This window comes from Anguilla rostrata, chromosome 13 (genome assembly GCF_018555375.3).
Source record: "Anguilla rostrata isolate EN2019 chromosome 13, ASM1855537v3, whole genome shotgun sequence".
Taxonomy (NCBI): domain Eukaryota; kingdom Metazoa; phylum Chordata; class Actinopteri; order Anguilliformes; family Anguillidae; genus Anguilla; species Anguilla rostrata.
Genome location: NC_057945.1, coordinates 4512542 through 4531142, shown reverse-complemented (window position 1 = coordinate 4531142; position 18601 = coordinate 4512542). Strand labels below are relative to the sequence as shown.

The window sequence follows — 18601 nt, the reverse complement described above, 5'->3', positions numbered from 1 at the left end:
CCTTTCATACCCAATATGCCCCTCCCCTCCCCATTATGCCCCTCCCCTCTCCAGTGTGCCCCTCCCCTCCCCATTATGCCCCTCCCCTCTCCAGTGTGCCCCTCCCCTCCCCATTATGCCCCTCCCCTCTCCAGTGTGCCCCTCCCCCCATTAGTCCGCTCCCCATTATGCCCCTCCTCTCAGTGTGCCCTCCCCTCCCCATTATGCCCCTCCCCCTCTGCTCCTCCATTATGCCCTCCTCTCTATCCCCCCCCATTATGCCCCTCCCCTCTCAGTTGCTCCCCCCTCCCCATTATGCCCCTCCCCTCTCCAGTGTGCCCTCCCTCCCCATTATGCCCCTCCCCTCTCCAGTGTGCCCCTCCCTCCCCATTATGCCCTCCCCTCTCCAGTGTGCCCCTCCTCCCCATTATGCCCTCCCCTCTCAGTTGCTCCTCCCTCCCATATGCCCTCCCTCTCCAGTGTGCCCTCCTCCCCATTATGCCCCTCCCCTCTCTAGTATGCTCCTCCCCTCCCCATTATGACCCTCCCCTCTCCAGTGTGCTCCTCCCCTCTCCAGTGAGTAAAACTAGGCTATAGATTTGTTATCAAATCGTGTTCAAGTAAAATCACACATGGTTTCTAGAAGCGGCACTAGAGGCAAGCGTTTACGTCTGCTCCATATCGTGCAGTTCAGAGGTGTCCCTCCCCTCTCCGACTGCAGAATTAGAGATTCTTAAAAATAGCCACTGCTCTATGGAGATTAATAAACACATTTATTGGACAGCAGTTGGAAGCCTACGATCTAGTGAGTACAGAATATTTCCTCTGGAAATTTGTAAAGAAACAAACATTTATTTTAATTGATTCCCTGTGGTTTGTGAAACATGCTTAAGCTTTCATTAGTAAAGGGTCGGGGTGGGGGTTCTGTGGTGCAGCTCTTGGTGATAATAGGTGGGGCAGCTCTTGGTGATGATAGGTGGGGCAGCTCTTGGTGATAATCGGTGGCTCAGCTCTTGGCGATGATTGGTGGGTCAGCTCTTGGTGATAATAGGTGGCTCAGCTCTTGGTGATGATTGGTGGGTTAGCCCATGGTGATGACTGAGGCCTTGTACACCTCTCTGTAAGCATTGCGTAGCAGAGCGTAGGGGAAGCAGTTCTCCAGCATGTCCTGGCTCAGAAACGGAGACTCCTCCACGATCTGGGAAAGAGAACAGGCATAAAGCAAATCCACACTATTATTCCTGTGCAATTAACTGTAGCTCAGCACTGAACTATTACTTATTTAGAAGACAAAAACCTATCACTAACCTTTCAGTTCTTGATTTGCAAGTCTTGTGTATATCTAAGTTGTATATATATATATATATATATATATATATATACCGATCGACCACAACATTAAAACCACCTACCTAATATTGTGTAGGTCCCCCTCGTGCCGCAAAAACAGCTCTGGCCCGTCGAGGCATGAACTCCACCTCTGTAGGTGTCCTCTGGTATATTTGGATTTCTGTATATTATTGTGTCTACTGTATATTTGTATCTGATATTTTGTCTCTACTGTAGATTTGTATCTGATTGTGTTACTTTGTTGTCTTTGATTCTGCAACAGTGCAAATTCCCCCCCGGGGAGCAATAAAGTGCATTACTACTACTTCTTATTACATTATTGGTTTTTATTACATAAAAAATGTGAAATGGATTACATCATTGGGAGTTATTACCCTATTGGTAGTTTATTACATTATTAGTTGCTACAGGGCTATAAAAAGCTAAGATATTGTTAGAGGGTGAATTATTTCCACATGACTTTAAAAACTCTCGGGTCAGAGCTGTTTTGGTGGCATGAGGAGGACCTACACAACATCAGTAGGTGGTTTTAATGTTGTGGCTGATCGGTGTATATATATATATATATATATATATATATATATATATATATATATATATATATATATATATATTAGGGATGTATCCAAATCCGAATACTGTATTCGGGAAAGCACGAATATCGCGATGGAAACAGATATTTATTCTACCCGAAGTTGCTCGTTATTATTCGGATTCGGAAAAAAAAAAGTCAGTTCTCATAGCCTCTATCTAGCAATACAGGGGCAGAGAGAGAGAGAGAGAGAGAGAGAGGGGCAGAGAGAGAGAGAAAGAGAGAGAGAGGGGCAGTGAGAGAGAGAGAAGTTCTGTATTCTGTGCGTCAGCCATTATGTTTCTTCAAATCAATTCATATCATTGTGGATGGCCACAAGATAGAAAAATGCCTATTCTGTTTGCAACATAGGACTTTGATTTCACTAACTAGTCGTTATATATATATAAACAGTTCATAAAACTTAGTTAAAAATAAAAAAAAATGAAAAAGGAGAGAAATGTACATGTAAAGTACAGTATGAGGATGTGGAAATATATATATATATATATATATATTTCATAATTATTTATAGGCCAATATTGAATCAATTTAATGCTTTGAAGACACAACAACTGCATTGCCAATTAATATTAGGTTAGAAAATACAACGTTTGCCCGATTTAACGTGACTTCCTTGTATAAACCACGCCCACTTCCTGTCTTCTACCGAATACAGATACAATTACAGATAATTTTGTTGGTTGAACAGATACAGATAATGACATCCTCGGACACCCCTAATATATATATAGTCAAGGAAATCAAGAACTGAAAGGTTAGTGATATTTATATATATATAGCACCTTAAATATACGTATAGACAAATATCAAACTAGCACCTATTGTCAAAAAGGTCATGTGTTTCCTATTGTAAACATATCCTTTGAAAAGACCAAGAACTTCAATGCTTCTTCCAATTCTCTGTACTGTCTGACATTCTCCTAACTCACTTAGCACGCAAACAGGAAGCCATTCATTCAAATGATGTGGTAAAATTATTAAATACAGTTCAGAAAGACTTATTTATATTTCCAGAAAGCCAACTTTGATCCCAAAAAACATAGTCAGTGTAGTTCATTCTTAGGTTATGTCAAACATAAAGAAATTACGGCTTTATCCTTTAAAGAATCACCCAGAGTGCAGGGAGGGTAAGTTTATCAGGTAGTTGGCACTCTATAGTACACGTATAGTGCACGTATATCTACTGTACGATGTATTAGAGTACTGTGGAAAAATATTTGCCTCCTTCCTCATTTCTTCTATTATTGCATATTTTTCAAGCTGAATGGTTTCAGATCTTTCAACAAAATGTAATATTAGACAAAGTGAACCTGAGTAAACACAAAACACATTTTTAAAATTAGTATTTCATTTATTTAATGAAACACATCATCAAACACCCATATCACCCATTTGCAAAAGCAATTGCCCCCTTACAATTAATAACTGGTTTCATCACCTTTAGCAGCAATAACTGCAACCAAAAGCTTGTAATTTGATATCTCTTTGGAGGAATTTTTTCCCACTCTTATTTGTAGAACTTCTTTAATTCAGACAAATTGCTAGACCTTTGAGCATGAACTGCTTTTTTCAGGTCCTGCCACAGCATCACTGTTGGGTTCTAAACCACTCAAAAACGTTGATTTTGTTTCTTTTCAGCCATTCAAATGTGGACTACTTTTGTGTTTTGGATCATTGTCTTGCTGCATAACCCAATCATGCTTCAGCTTACGGACTGATCACCAGACATTAAGAATTTTCTGGTACAGAGCAGAATTCATGGTTTCATCAAAAATGGCAAGTCATCCAGGTCCTGAGGTAGCAAAGCATCCCCACGCCATCACATGACCACATTCTTTGGATGTTCTTCTGGGATCTTTGACCTCCAGGATGTGTTATCACTGCACCCTTGGAGAAATTTTGCCGGCCGGCCACTCCTTGAAACTCTTTGCACCCACCTTCTAGACTGATATATTTCAACAACTTTTTTTCTGACCGTATGGGAGGGGCATACTTGAGAGGGGAGGGGCATAATTCTCTTCTGGAATTTCCTTTTATCATGGCTGAGTGTTCTTGTAGAAACATTGTGGTGACTACTTCACTGATGGTAAGGTTTAATTTAAGTGAGGTCTCAAATGGCTGTCTGCAATCAAGCCTAAATGTGTTCAATCAGCTGAACCTAATTATCAATTAAATTTAGTTAACTAGTTGATTGAGTAACTACTTTTGCAATAACTGCTATTACTTTTTCAGATGGGTGCTATGGGTGTTTGATATCTTTTTTCATTATTCATCCATCCATTTTTCAACCACGTGATCCAGATCAGGGTCACTTTGGCAACAGTGCAACCATTGCATCCCAGACGTCCCTCTCCCCGGCAACCTGCACCAACTCATTTTGGAAGGTCCCAAGGCGATCCCAGGCCAGTCGGTGGATATAATCCCTACAGCGTGTCCTAGGTCTGCCCCTGGGTCTCCTCCCCGGTGGCCATGCTCAAAACACTTCCAGAGGGAGGCACCCAGGAGGCATCCTTATCAGATGCCCGAACCGCCTCAACTGACTTCTTTCAATGCTTTCAATCTACTTTTAGGTTCTCCCAGACAGCTGAAATACTTACCCTATCAAGAAGAGTAAGCCCTGCCAGCCTACAGAGAGATCACATTTTAGTCGCTTGTATTCGCGATCTCACTCTTCCAGTCACTGCCCATAGATCTTGAGTATAGGCGAAGGCAGGGACGAAGATTGACTGGTAAAGCGAGGGCTTTGCCTTTCGGCTCAGCTCCTTCTTCACCACCACCGTCTGACACAATGCCTGCATTACTGCGTTGCCGCGATACTTAGACGATGATCAATCTCCAAATCCCTTTCTCCTTCACTCGTGAATACAACCCCAAGATACTTGAACTCCTCCATCTCGGGCAGTTGCTCCCCCCTCATGTGAAGAAGACAAGCTATCTTTTTCTAGGAGAAGACTATAGCCTTCTTTAGTTCGGAGGTGCTGATCCTCTTTCCAACCGCGTCGCACTCAGTTGCAAACCGTTCGAGTGCACATCAGAGCTCACGGTACAATGAGGCTAGGAGGACGGCAACAGCAGAGATGCCGCTCCTCTGTCCCCAAACTGGAAACACTCCATACCTAGACTGTGCCTTTAAATTCTTCTCCAAGAATACTGCAAACAGGAGGGGAGACCCTTGGCGGAGTCCGACACCCACTCTGAATGAGCTTGACTTAATGCTGAGAATGTGAACACAGCTCTTGCTCCGAGTATACAAGGGCCGAATGGCACGCAACAGGGACCCCAGCACCCCGTGCTCCCGCAGCACCTCCCACACGATACCCCGGGGCGCACGGCCATATACCTTCTCCAAATCCACAAAAAACATGTAGACTGGATAAGCAAACTCCCATGACCCATCAAATATCTGTAAGAGGGTAAAAAGCTGCTCTATTGTTTCACGGCCTGGACTAAACCCTCCTGAATCTTGGGTTCGACTATCAGTCATAGTCTCCTTTTCAGCATCTTAGCATAGATTTTCTCAGGGTGGCTGAGGAGTGGGATTCCCCCATAATTGGAACACACTCCCTGGTCCTGTTTCTTAAAAATGGGTGTGTAGATGCTGTTAGTTATCTAAAATTGTGCTGAGATGGAGAGTAGGGGAAATTTTCACCATGTGGAGCAGAAGGTAGATGGAATCCCTGTTTTTACTCTCCACTGCCGCCACGTTCTGGCCCAGCTGCAGCAGTGTGGAGGACGCCACCTAGAGGCCAAGCCAGGAAAAAAGAAAACACGTTACCATTAGCATTGCACAGTCATTATCAGCTGACACAGACAAGACCCCAGAATTTGGTAATATAATACTGTGGTTATATTTGGTTCTAGAGAGTTGGCTGATAGTCCCTCATTTTTGGTTTATTATCTAAAAGTTCAAAAGGAATTGACTGATGTTAAAGTGCCCACCAAATTTGGCTGGAACAAGTTGGCTGGAACATTTGCTGCCCAGTGCTTCTCATGTTAGCTAACTGTGTTCTGTCAGACAGTATCCCCTCTGGCGAAATGGATGGTTTTTCAGTTTAAGTTCATAGAAAGATTTAATTTGCAATCATGTGACTCAAAATATGCCACAGGCTTCATTTGGACAGTGTTTTTCATTTAGCTGCACAGCTAATACTTGGTAGCACAGCTTCTGAATCAGACAGTTCATATTAGTTTTTTGTTTTATTTTCTGGATAGACATGGAGGATCAGTTGCATTGCTAAAGCTTTTTAGACACTTACAACTCTCAGTCCTGCTGTGTCTAGTACTTCCCAAATAGATTTCCCCAGCCCAAAAAAATATTTGTCCTCTGCCCTAAGCAACACTGCAAAATTATCAACATTATTTGGATTGATGTTAACTAGCATTTAGGAAGCATCAGGGTTCACCCAGCTAATGTTAGGTTGAGTTAGCCAGAGTTAGCTAATGAAAACGTGAATGTGAACTTTGGACAGACATGAGTATAGAAACATTATTTCGTAAAAAAATAGGAGGTGGAGGGAGAAACTGCACCACAGGTAGGTTTCCATAACATCACTGTCATAGTAACTGTGGTTACTAATAACAGTTACTACTTTAACTGAAATTAATAAAAATCATTGATTTGTCTAGAAATGAGGGTGTTTTGGATATCAGACACCAATGACTTTAAAGCCCCTAACTTATGTTTAGAATTTGTATGCGATTATATTATCCTTCTAATCATTCTGATAGCGTAAAGGATTGTCTGTAACTGAGACCATTGCTGCAAAAGTGGTTTCAGTCTGCGGGTTTGCTTTTTCATTGCGTTCATTCTCTGCGTCGCTGGTACAACGTGACATGAAAAGTGCCGTACAGGTTTCATTTTCATCTGGAGACACAGCCAAAGTAAATAAATGAATAAGTAAATAAATAAATGAAAGTGCCCTAACACAAAATGTGACCTTTGCCCGGGAAGCAATATTGAATAGCCTCGTAACAGTTACAGTACAATTTAATGAACAGTACAAGCGATCTTGAGAAGTGCGAAGGATGAAACTGACCAAGAGGAACTCTTTGAGGTGCTGCTCGATGTTCTTGCCCTGGACGGTCAGCATGGCGGCGGTGAGCTGGTTGACGGCTGTGGCCAGGCAGTGGATGTTGTTCTGGTGCCCTGGGGGAGGCGGGAGGTGAGAAGGAAGGTAAATAAGATCCCAGCATGCACCGAGCGCGGAGCCACGCTGGGGAGGAAACACGCCGCTGTTCACTGGGACCTGCTCGATCGGTGTGAGAATGAGGGCACGCTCATTTCCGCAGATGTGCAGAGATGCATTGTGGGAAGGTGAGCAGCCTGTGGAAAATGCCACTCTGCTTTTCTGGGTATTTGTTGATCTAGACTTTTTTAAATTCAGGCTCTGAGCCAAATAGCCAAGGTCAACAGGCTGTTAGCCAACACTAACTTTATGAATGTACGTCAGCGTGAGATGTCTGTACAGTAAAGTTTTTTTTTTTTAAATGTATTTATTTTTAAAGCAAAAACATGTTTATTATGATATAAAAGTGTCCTGTGTGGGGTTGTGGGACTGAAGCCATTGAGCTCTGAACAGCAGACAGAGGTGTTGGTGTTCAGTCTGCTGTGTGTGAGATTATAAGGCCTGAGGGGTGGTTGTGTTGGTGTTGAGTCAGACGTGTATGCGGTTAGAAGGCTCTGAAGAGCAGACAGGGGTGTTGGTGTGAGGGTGGGGTGAGGGGGTTGGGGGGGGGCAGGCCTTACCTCCATTCTCACGGCTGTAGTAAGAGTTGGAGTCCAGGGACAGGACAGGCAGGGAAACGGCAATGTACACCAGGAGCAGACAGGTCAGCTTGTACTCCTCCTCTACAGAGGAGCTGTCTGCAGGAGGACCAGGAGCAGGGGAACAGGAACAGGTTTGAGCAGGAGCAGGGTGGAACAGGAACAGGTTTGAGCAGGAGCAGGGTGGAACAGGTACAGGTTTGAGCATGAGCAGGGTGGAAAAGCAGCAGGGTGGAGCAGGAGCAGAGTGAAGTGGGAGCAGGATGGAGCAGGGACAGGTTTGAGCAGGAGCAGGGTGGAACATGTGCAGGGTGGAGCAGGAGCAGGGTGGAACAGGTGCAGGGTGGAGCAGGAGCAGGGTGGAACAGGTCCAGGTTAGAGCAGAAGCAGGGTGGAGCGGGAGTAGGTTGGAGCAGGACCAGGGTAGAGCAGGAGCAGAGTGGTGCAGGAGCAGGGTGGAACAGGCGCGAGGTAGAAGAGGAGCAGAGTGGAGCAGGGTGCAGAGTTGAACAGGAGCAGGATGGAGCAGGGGTAGGGAGGAGCAATGTGCAACAGGAACAGGGTGGGGCGGGAGCAGGGTGGAGTCAGTCTCATTCAACTACATTCATGATCTAATAACCTAACACCAAAGGACTGCCTGAAAAGAGCTATTCAGGTCAATTTTAAAACAAGTAGTGTGCACCAGATTAACTGCAGGCTTCAGTCTGAGGCTGGCACTGTTGCATAATGAGCAGGAAACTGGGCTTGTAACCTGAAGATTGCAGGCTCAGGTAGGCCACTGCAGTTGTACCGTTGAACAAGGTACTTAACCGGAATTACTTCAGTACATATCCAGCCATATAAATGGACACTTTGTATTTAAAAATTGTGTAAGTCGCTCTGGGGAACAGCATCTGCTACATGCCTGTAATGTCATGTTTTTAAGTCAAACTCTAATGAAGCAGTAATTTATCACCAGTGTCAGGGCCTCTGTGTGACTTTGCTTGGTGAAGTAAATTGCATTATATTTCATTACACTGCATTAAAACACTTGTCAGACACTCTTATCCAGAGCGATGAACAGTATTGGAGAACATCAGTGTTACTCAGAAATAAAACACACAGCTTCACCAGGAAGGCACAGAGGCCCATTTATAAACAATAAGTGTAATGCTGATTTATAGCCATTTTCTTTTTTTCTGAGTCAAAACTGATTTATTGATGGCGGGTCATATTTGCAGGCTGTAGGGACAAAATTGGTTGAAATGTGAGACGTCCTGGCCATTGTGTGTCTGTGGGCACCCTCCTGCAAGTTCTTAGTCTTACAGGACGTCCTGGCCATTGTGTGTCTGTGGGAACCCTCCTGCAAGTTCTTAATCTTACGGGACGTCCTGGCCGAAGTGTGACTGTGGGCACCCTCCTGCAGGTTCTTAGTCTTACAGGACGTCCTGGCCATTGTGTGTCTGTGGGAACCCTCCTGCAGGTTCTTAGTCTTACAGGACGTCCTGGCCATTGTGTGTCTGTGGGAACCCTCCTGCAGGTTCTTAGTCTTATGGGACGTCCTGGCCAACGTGTGTTTGTGGGCACCCTCCTGCGGGTTCTTAGTCTTATGGGACGTCCTGGCCAATATGTATCTGTGGGCACCCTACTGCAGGTTCTTAGTTGTTTCTGTCTGGCTGTGCGTGTATTTGAGGGCCGTACCTGTGTTCATGCTGGCCAGGGCGGTGACGAGCACCGGGTCAATATCGCAGGACAGTCCGGCGGCGGTGGCCAGCTCAAAGACGCTGATAGTGACCTGTAGGTGGCGGGACACTTTAACCATCGGCTGTGAAACAAAGTGCACCCTGCCAAACCACTCATGCTCAGTGTGACCTGTAGGGGCCAGGACACTTTAACCAGCGACCCCGAGACGAGCCTCGGGCTGCTAGCTCAGAGCATGGTGTGGTTTTAGCTGCTAAGCTGCAGATAAGATCACAACAGACCCAGTCTCCTGCTGACGCCATCAGCGCGTAAAGCGGTCTGCCTCGTCAGATGCATTTTTATTTCCCTTTCCCTCTCTGTCTCATTCTGTGAGCTGCGGTGAGTGCAGAAGTGGTGACTTTATCAAAAGTATGCCACAAACAGGAAGCATCAGCATTCTCTGTCTCTCTCATCTGGAGGCAGTGTGTACGCAGGGTTTCATCTTCAACACGTGTGTCTGCAGTTTTACGGTCTAACGTAACTACCTTTCATTTGTCTAATAAGGTTTTCTGATTCAGTGTATTCCAGGTTTTACACTGGAATTAATAGGTTAAATATAAGTATACGCAGGGCGACGGTGTAGTATAATGGGTAAGGAGCTGGTCTTGTAACCTAAAGGTCATGGGTTTGAATCCCAGGTTAGACACTGCCATTGTACTCTTGAGCAAGGTACTTAACCTGCATTGCTTCAGTATATATCCAGCTGTATAAATGGATGCAATGTAAATGCTATGTAAAAAGTGTGTAAGTCGCTCTGGATAAGAGCGTCTGCTAAATGCCTATAATGTAATGTAATGTACATCAATTGGATTAAAAATCTAAAACAGACATAATATGTTCAGAGCACACAAATCACAGCAGTAGACTAATGGCTGGGATTTAACTTTATAAAAATTGATGCAAAACATAGAATCAGTTTCCAACAGCAGAGAAAATGAATTATTGCTTCTAAAACATTGTGTCAGTACGTCTCGGTAGAAAAAAAAGACTATGGCTTACCTTGATGTCCGTTTCTGGAGACACAAGATCCTGCAGGCTTTCAATGGGACCCAAGAGATAAGGGCAGTGCTTGTGCATAACCTGGAGAGAAAGCAGACGTTTACTCTCTCAGAGCCTAATGCTACAGGGACATAACCAGGAGGACTTTGGTTCGTATTAACACACCTACTGTTGTATTTCTGATTGAAAATGGCAACAAATGCAAAGCAAGAGCTGACCGTGTTGCACAAGTGACCATTTACTGGACAAACAGCCCCCAGCTTCAAGGGGATGCTATCAGGCTCTTAACAGAACTTTGGGGGTAACGTTTTCAAAGTGATATTTAGTGCAAAGGGCTTTGAATAGTTTTTTCATTCTCACTCTCAATGTTTGGATATCCAGGTGTACTCTTTAGCCAGCCTCCTTGTGACAACCCAAAGTTTGGATATCCAGGTGTACTCTTGAGCCAGTCTCCCTGTGGCAACCTCCTCCACCGTATTGGGTGCTTATTTTCTCTCTGCAATACACCAGCTGAGGTGCAGTTGCTGCCTCAGAATAGTTCACTTCACGGTCAGTAGGGGTCACTGATGAGCAATGAGATACAGCCATCCAGGGTCCATCTGTGCCACCCTGTAGGGACTGCCCACCAGTTTGAGCATGGGATCAATCCATACACTGGAACAGAGACTTAACAGATACCAGATCATGGGGCCCATCCATACACTGGAACACAGCCTTAACAGATACCAGACTATGGGACCCATCCACACACTGGAACAGGGCCTTAACAGATACCAGACCATGGGGCCCATCCACGCAGTGGAACAGAGCCTAAACTGGACATAAACCAGCAGCCTTGGTTTAACTTTCTCTAAACAAAATAAAATGATATGTGTGTTGATTAAAGCTCAGAGTTGAAGTGATCTCAGTGTAGACGGGTAATGCGTACGTCTCCCAGCATGTCCTGTGCCATGGCTCTGAAGGACAGGATCACGCCAATGATAGTCATCCTCTTCAGGACACTTTCAGATCCTGAAATGGAAGAAATTGCACAGTCTCTCACCAACTGGCCAATGAGGAGTCAGGAGAAAACAGGACAGAGATGTGCCTTTTCACTAACTAGCCGATGAGGAGTCAGGAGGGAATAGGACTGACGTGACTTTTCACTAACTAGCCAATGAGGAGTCAGGAGAGAACAGGACAGAGATGTGCCTTTTCAGTAACTAGCCAATGAGGAGTCAGGAGAGAACAGGACAGAGATGTGCCTTTTCACTAACTAGCCAATGAGGAGTCAGGAGAGAACAGGACAGAGATGTGCCTTTTCACTAACTAGCCAATGAGGAGTCAAGAGAGAACAGGACAGAGATGTGCCTTTTCACTAACTAGCCAATGAGGACTCAGGAGGGAATAGGACTGACGTGACTTTTCACTAACTAGCCAATGAGGACTCAGGAGGGAATAGGACAGAGATGTGCCTTTTCACTAACTAGCCAATGAGGAGTCAGGAGGGAATAGGACAGAGATGTGACTTTAACCTAACTAGCCAATGAGGAGTCAGGAGAGAGCAGGACAGAGATGTACCTTTTCATTAAGTAGCTATTGATGAGTCAGGAGGGAATAGGACAGACATGTTCCTTTTCACTAACTAGCCAATGAGCAGTCAGGAGGGGAACAGGACGACAGAGAGGTACTTTTTCACTGACTAGCCAATGAGGAATCACTCTAAATATGTAAATGAGGAAGTAATAGAGCAGGTGTGCTATTTGAAACTAAGTAGGACATGATGAATCACTCTTTAATTATGTATATCAGTAGCAAATAGGACATGCGGGCACTTTTACAAGGAAATGATGAATCACACTTGAGAATGTGTTTGTGTTCCACACGTATTTCCCCTCACCATTAAGTCTCTTTTGAAGATTGACCATCACTTCCGGCTTATCGAAGTTAGACCTCATCTGCACCAGAATGTCCATGTTCTCAAACACAAGTTTCTGAAACAGCAGAAACCATATTATTTTCGAGCCTCTAGTAATCTCAATATTAATCTGACATTGTGTACATCCGTCCTGGGCCAGATTATATATTTGAAATACTATCACATCACGTAGCCAATAATATTTTACAACGCTTGTGAAGATCTCTAAGAATTATCAGTGATATGCATTACTAACCAAAACATACGATCGTGTGAACAAAAATAATAAGTTGTGAAAATAGGTATTTCTTTGGAAGTTGTCAGTAACCTGATGGAAACAGACTTGGCAGTGGACGCCTACCTTCAGCTCAGTGACTTGTGAGGTGATGTGCCACATCAGATTCTCACTGAGGAACTTCAGCCCGTATGGACCAATCAGCTCGGCCAGAGCTTGCAGCTCTAGAAGGGAGGGAGAGATGGACAAATAGAGCCATATGTCGGACAATATGAGTCATATGTCAGATAATATGAATAATATGTTAGATAATATGACTCACAGAGACACAGAAACACAGACAGCCCCGCAGAGACACAGAAACACAGACAGCCCCGCAGAGACACAGAAACACAGACAGCCCTGCAGAGACATAGAGACACAGCCCCACACATCACAACAGAGCTGTCAGATCTCTCCGCTCCGTGCGGGAGGAGGGGGCGCGGTGTGCCGGACGTCCCCTCAGGCGGAGAGTGCCGAATTAAGCATCTGGAGGATCGGTGAAGGGGCTGTGATTACGGGCTGTTCATTCGAGTCAGGGGAAATGCCCGCTGGCGTTCGTGCATTCGAGCGGCCGCAGCGTCGGGTGGAACGGAACAGCTGTCATTTGGGGATGGGTGCGGTCCCGCTGCTGAAGGGTCTACTCTCCGGGAGCAGGTCTGCCCTCTGCCAAATGACCTCTCTGTGGGGTGCAGGTACACCACACGCTCTCGAAAGGGGTTCTTTAACTTGTCTCCACAGGGGAATCCTTTTTAGTTCTTTATGGAACACTATGTGTAGGTGTGGAAAGTGTGATAGCCCTGAGGCTGAACCATTTTGCCCAACAAAGAACCCATGACCTGGATGGGGCTCCTCCACAGAGACACAGAGGAGCCTGTGGGAACCCTGTTGGAACCCTGTTGCAACCCTTTGTTGTGAGCGGATACAGGTATTCACTGCTGGTGTTATTGTAAGGTGTAGAAATCTGAAGGAAAGGAGTCTTCTTGTGCGGGGGTACACAGCTCAATCAGAAGACTGTGCCAGGTCTGCACCTGCCTTTTAGTAGAGAACGGGACTGGGGGGGGGGGTTTGCATACTGCCTTCACCTGCACCAATACAGGTGAAGGCGTTGTGCGACCGGGGAATTAAACCTGCAACCTCAGAGCTCCAACCACAGTTCCAAAACGATTATACTGCACCGCCATCACAGAACCTTGGGCCTGCCTTCGCTGTGCTGATTGGCTGCATCCCTGGAAAGTGGGCGGCTCTACGGTTCTGAGCTGCAGTGCTTTGAGCGGAATCATAACGGTGAGGTATGAGCCTGGTAGCTGAGGTTAGCTACCAGCGCAGCTAGTAACATGAGCAGGGTGCAAAGCAATACCTCAGCAGTAAAATAAGCACTGAGAGAGTAGATACAGATCCATAAGGACTTGGGGGCGGGTGGTGGGCGGGGGGGCAGGGCGGGGGTGTTGGAGGGACAGTCAATCACAACGGGTCTTACCAAGGACGTCAGAGTACTCTTCTGCCCTGAAGCTTTGATCATTCTCATTGGGCTGGTTGACGAAGCAGTGCATTGTGGGACAGTGGATGATCACGCCACTGCTGGCCTGCCGGAGGAGGCCCTCCAGGTACCTATGGAGGTATGGGATATCCCATCATTCCTAGTTCAGTTCTTCATTGACATTCCAACCAATGTTTAGATTTCAGTGCAGGTAACAGAAAGTAGAGTGGTATAGAGTGTGTATATACTGTATACCAGTTGGTGTAGAGTGTGGTGATGGGTTGTAGAGTGTGTGTATATACCAGTTGGTGTAGAGTGTGGGCATGGTGGTGTAGTGTGTGTGTATTTACCAGTTGGTGTAGAGTGTGCTGATGGTTGTGTAGAGTGTGTGTATATACCAGTTGGTGTAGAGTGTGGTGATGGTGGTGTAGAGTGTGTGTATTTACCAGTTGGTGTAGAGTGTGGTGATGGTTGTGTAGAGTGTGTGTATATACCAGTTGGTGTATAGTGTGGTGATGGTGGTGTAGAGTGTGTGTATTTACCAGTTGGTGTAGAGTGTGGTGATGGTTGTGTAGAGTGTGTGTATATACCAGTTGGTGTAGAGTGTGGTGATGGTGGTGTAGAGTGTGTTTATATACCAGTTGGTGTAGAGTGTGGTGATGATGGTGTAGATGTGTATATTGTATGTAGGTTTGGTGTGTGTTTACGTTGGTGTAGAGTGGGTGATTGGTGTGGAGGTGGTGTGGTGTGATGTGGTGTAGACTGTGTATATTTACCAGTTGGTGTGAGTGTGGGTGATGTGGTGTAGAGTGTGGTGATGGTGGTGTAGAGTGTGTGTATTTACCAGTTGGTGTAGAGTGTGGTGATGGTTGTGTAGAGTGTGTGTATATACCAGTTGGTGTAGAGTGTGGTGATGATGGTGTAGACTGTGTATATTTATAAGTTGGTGTAGAGTGTGGTGATGGTGGTGATGATGGTGTATATTTACTAGTTGGTGTAGAGTGTGGTGATGGTGGTGTAGAGTGTGTATATATACCAGTTGGTGTAGAGCGTGGTGATGGTGGTGTAGAGTGTGTTTATATACCAGTTGGTGTAGAGTGTGGTGATGATGGTGTAGACTGTGTATATTTATCAGTTGGTGTAGAGTGCGGTGATGCTGGTGTGGAGTGTGGTGATGGTGGTGATGATGGTGTAGACTGTGTATATTTACCAGTTGGTGTAGAGTGTGGTGATGCTGGTGTAGAGTGTGGTGATGGTGGTGTAGAGTGTGTGTATTTACCAGTTGGTGTAGAGTGTGGTGATGGTGGTGTAGAGTGTGTGTATTTACCAGTTGGTGTAGACTGTGGTGATGGTGATGTAGAGTGTGTATATATACCAGTTGGTGTAGAGTGTGGTGATGGTGGTGTAGAGTGTGTGTATATATACCAGTTGGTGTAGAGTGTGGTGATGGTGGTGTAGAGTGTGTGTATTTACCAGTTGGTTTAGAGTGTGGTGATGGTGGTGTAGAGTGTGTGTACTTACCAGTTGGTGTAGAGTGTGGTGATGGTCTGCTCTCCCTGGCTGTCCAGTGGCTGGGTCTGCTGTAACAGGACGCTCTTCGTCAGGCGGGTGATGTCCATGTTGACATAGCGGCACAGGGTGTGCAGGCTGGCGGTGTATGCCCTGATGCCAGCCAGCAGGTCCGAGGGCCGGGCGATCTCCTGGGTGGCCTGGTTATAGCTGGCCATCTGCACGATGATCCTGTGGAGCAGCGTGAGATCAGCCGTCAGCTGATCCAGACCAGCGTTACATCCACTAACAGCCGATCCAGAAAAGCGTGAGATCAGCTAACAGCCGATCCAGAAAAGCGTGAGATCAGCTGTCAGCTGATCCAGAAAAGCATGAGATCAGCTGACAGCTGATCCAGAAAAGCGTGACATCAGCTAACAACCGATCCAGACCAGTGTGAGATCAGCTATCAGCCGATCTGGAGCAACAGTGGAGATCAGTGCTAAAATCAACTCACTAGGTTTTTTGTAGGAACTTACTACTGATTTCAAGATGAAAACAAAAACCAGGAGATGCTGTGAACCACCAGGATCAGGAGTGAGAACCACTTATCTTGTCAATCAGGCTATGGGCGATCATACGTCATTATCGAGGTTACAGGGACCCAAGTAGTTTTCATTGATCCAGGAATATAAAAAAATACCCCCTAATCCTGTGGCTCAAACCCACACAAAGTCCATAACCTTCATTATGAAGAAAGTACATGTAACGTGAGCCACCTCTGTTTAAAATGTAGTCTAACACACATTCATTATGAAATACAAGTTTTTATATCCAGAGTATATTCAAATACGTAAGTCCAAATAAGGACACACGCATAAACAGAGCAGTGCAGGTCACTAGTGGAGTGTGTATTAGTTTGACTGACGCAAATATTAATGGAACTGTAGTACACAGCCAGCTATTTTTCCATGTCTACCCTGTGACCCTTCTCATGACCCACAGTGGCAGTCCACGGAGACTGCTGTCCCACAAACCTTACCTTCACATGTCACAGCACAGACCACCACTAATCACCAGCGGTTAAAAACACAGCACCGTGTGTGTTAACGCTGAAAACACACAACAGTGTGCGTTCATCCTGTGCAAGGGAGCACAACTGAAGTACATTTTTGCATTATGTTGTCAGATTTAAATCCCGGGACTGAAGTAAATTAGCATTGGACAGGGGGAATGACAGTACTCTATTGCACTGAGACCTGGAAGCTAAAGGCTAATGGTTATTGATGAGGGATTTGGCATGAGACAATGATGACTACATTGGCTTTCTGCGTAGTTGTCTTGCTGGGAAAATCCTGCTATTTGTGATGAGAAGCTGGCAGTCCATCTCCTCGAGCTGTGACTCCACATGCGATGTTAACCCTGATAGCTCGTCCAATGAGAGGCTGAGAGCAGCCCTGCGTGTTCTGAACATTCCATCATCATTTCCATCTGTCAATCACAAATCCATTTTTGAATCATGTACAGTTTGGTGCAGTTTTCTTTGGAAATTCTTTGAACAAATAAGTGAAAAACTTTTCTCAAAATGGCGAAGGCCAGGCGCCAATTTTTTTTGACGGCTTGGCCATTTTCCCCTTTGCATGACATGGCTGCTTTCCTCCTAGACTGACCCGTCCTGTGTTGCACCAAAACAAATGAATCTGCCCAGTTTGGGTGTGCAGAGGGGCGCCTGGCACATAGTTTCAGTAAGACTGGAGTATGGGGTGGGGCAGGCTGGGGTGAGTGCGGGGGGGGGGGGTGCTGGGGGGGCTGGGGGGGTGCGGATAGGGATAGGCATGTCTTGTACGGGACGGCGAAGGCGACGGGGCCTACTTTGTGAGGCGTGTCTCCAGCTGCCCGAGGAGGAACTCCGCGGGGACGATGGTGTGCGCCCACACGCTGATCTGCTGGCGGTGGCTGAGCGAGATGCACAGGTCCGTCAGGGACAGGTGCAGCTTGTCCATTCTGGGGGACAGAGGGGGGAGACAGACTGTGTAACAGCGGCCTATCAGTTATTATCAATAGCATTACAGTATTACTCTCATTTTTACCTGTGCAAGTTTCCATGTTACATAATACAGTATGGCTATGTATTTAATATTTAATCCTGCACGTGTGTGTGACTGCTTTGGCAACACTGCTTTGCTTTGTCTTGCCATTAATTCAAAATTGAGGTGAAAATGAAGAAGGAGAGAGAGAGAGAGTGTGTTTCTGCTATGCGGGGTGTGGGGGTGTATGAGCTGTGTTTCTGCTCTGGGGGAGGAGTCTGTATGAGCTGTGTTTCTGCTCTGGGGGAGGTGTCTGTATGAGCTGTGTTTCTGCTCTGGGGGGGTGTATGAGCTGTGTTCTCTCTGGGGGGTTGTATGAGCTGTGTTTCTGCTCTGGGGGGTGTATGAGCTGTGTTTCTGCTCTGGGGGGTGTATGAGCTGTGTTTCTGCTCTGAGGGGGTGTATGAGCTGTGCTTCTGCTCTGGGGTGTGTGTGTGAGCTGTGTTTCTGCTCTGGGGGGTGTGTATGAGCTGTGTTTCTGCTCTGGGTGGTGTGTATGAGCTGTGTTTCTGCTCTGGGGGGGTGTATGAGCTGTGTTTCTGCTCTGGGGGGGTGTGTATGAGCTGTGTTTCTGCTCTGGGGGGGGTGTATGAGCTGTGTTTCTGCTCTGGGGTGGTGTGTATGAGCTGTGTTTCTGCTCTGGGGGGTGTGTATGAGCTGTGTTTCTGCTCTGGGGGGGGTGTATGAGCTGTGTTTCTGCTCTGGGGAGGGTTGTATGAGCTGTGTTTCTGCTCTGGGGGTGTGTATGAGCTGTGTTTCTGCTCTGGAGGAGGAGTCTGTATGAGCTGTGTTTCTGCTCTGGGGGTGTGTATGAGCTGTGTTTCTGCTCTGGGGGTGTCGTATGAGCTGTGTTTCTGCTCTGGGGGTGTGTATGAGCTGTGTTTCTGCTCTGGGGGAGGAGTCTGTATGAGCTGTGTTTCTGCTCTGGGGGAGGAGTCTGTATGAGCTGTGTTTCTGCTCTGGGGTGTG

General features: G+C 46.1%; 1 protein-coding gene across 1 annotated transcript in view; it reads right to left on the bottom strand.

The window, feature by feature from the left end:
* Positions 1 to 733: 733 nt before the first annotated feature.
* The window catches only part of nckap1l (NCK associated protein 1 like), a 44269-nt gene continuing 26401 nt past the window's right edge, over positions 734 to 18601 (bottom strand). Inside the window, exons 20-31 of the mRNA XM_064304749.1 lie at positions 17418 to 17549; positions 15579 to 15797; positions 14058 to 14188; positions 12665 to 12762; positions 12286 to 12379; positions 11335 to 11417; positions 10407 to 10487; positions 9369 to 9462; positions 7671 to 7787; positions 6961 to 7070; positions 5574 to 5663; positions 734 to 1177 (exon numbers count right to left, since the gene is read on the bottom strand). Coding sequence (XP_064160819.1) covers positions 1061 to 1177; positions 5574 to 5663; positions 6961 to 7070; positions 7671 to 7787; positions 9369 to 9462; positions 10407 to 10487; positions 11335 to 11417; positions 12286 to 12379; positions 12665 to 12762; positions 14058 to 14188; positions 15579 to 15797; positions 17418 to 17549 — 1366 coding nt within the window. The 3' untranslated portion in view covers positions 734 to 1060. The remainder of the gene's footprint in view (positions 1178 to 5573; positions 5664 to 6960; positions 7071 to 7670; positions 7788 to 9368; positions 9463 to 10406; positions 10488 to 11334; positions 11418 to 12285; positions 12380 to 12664; positions 12763 to 14057; positions 14189 to 15578; positions 15798 to 17417; positions 17550 to 18601) is intronic.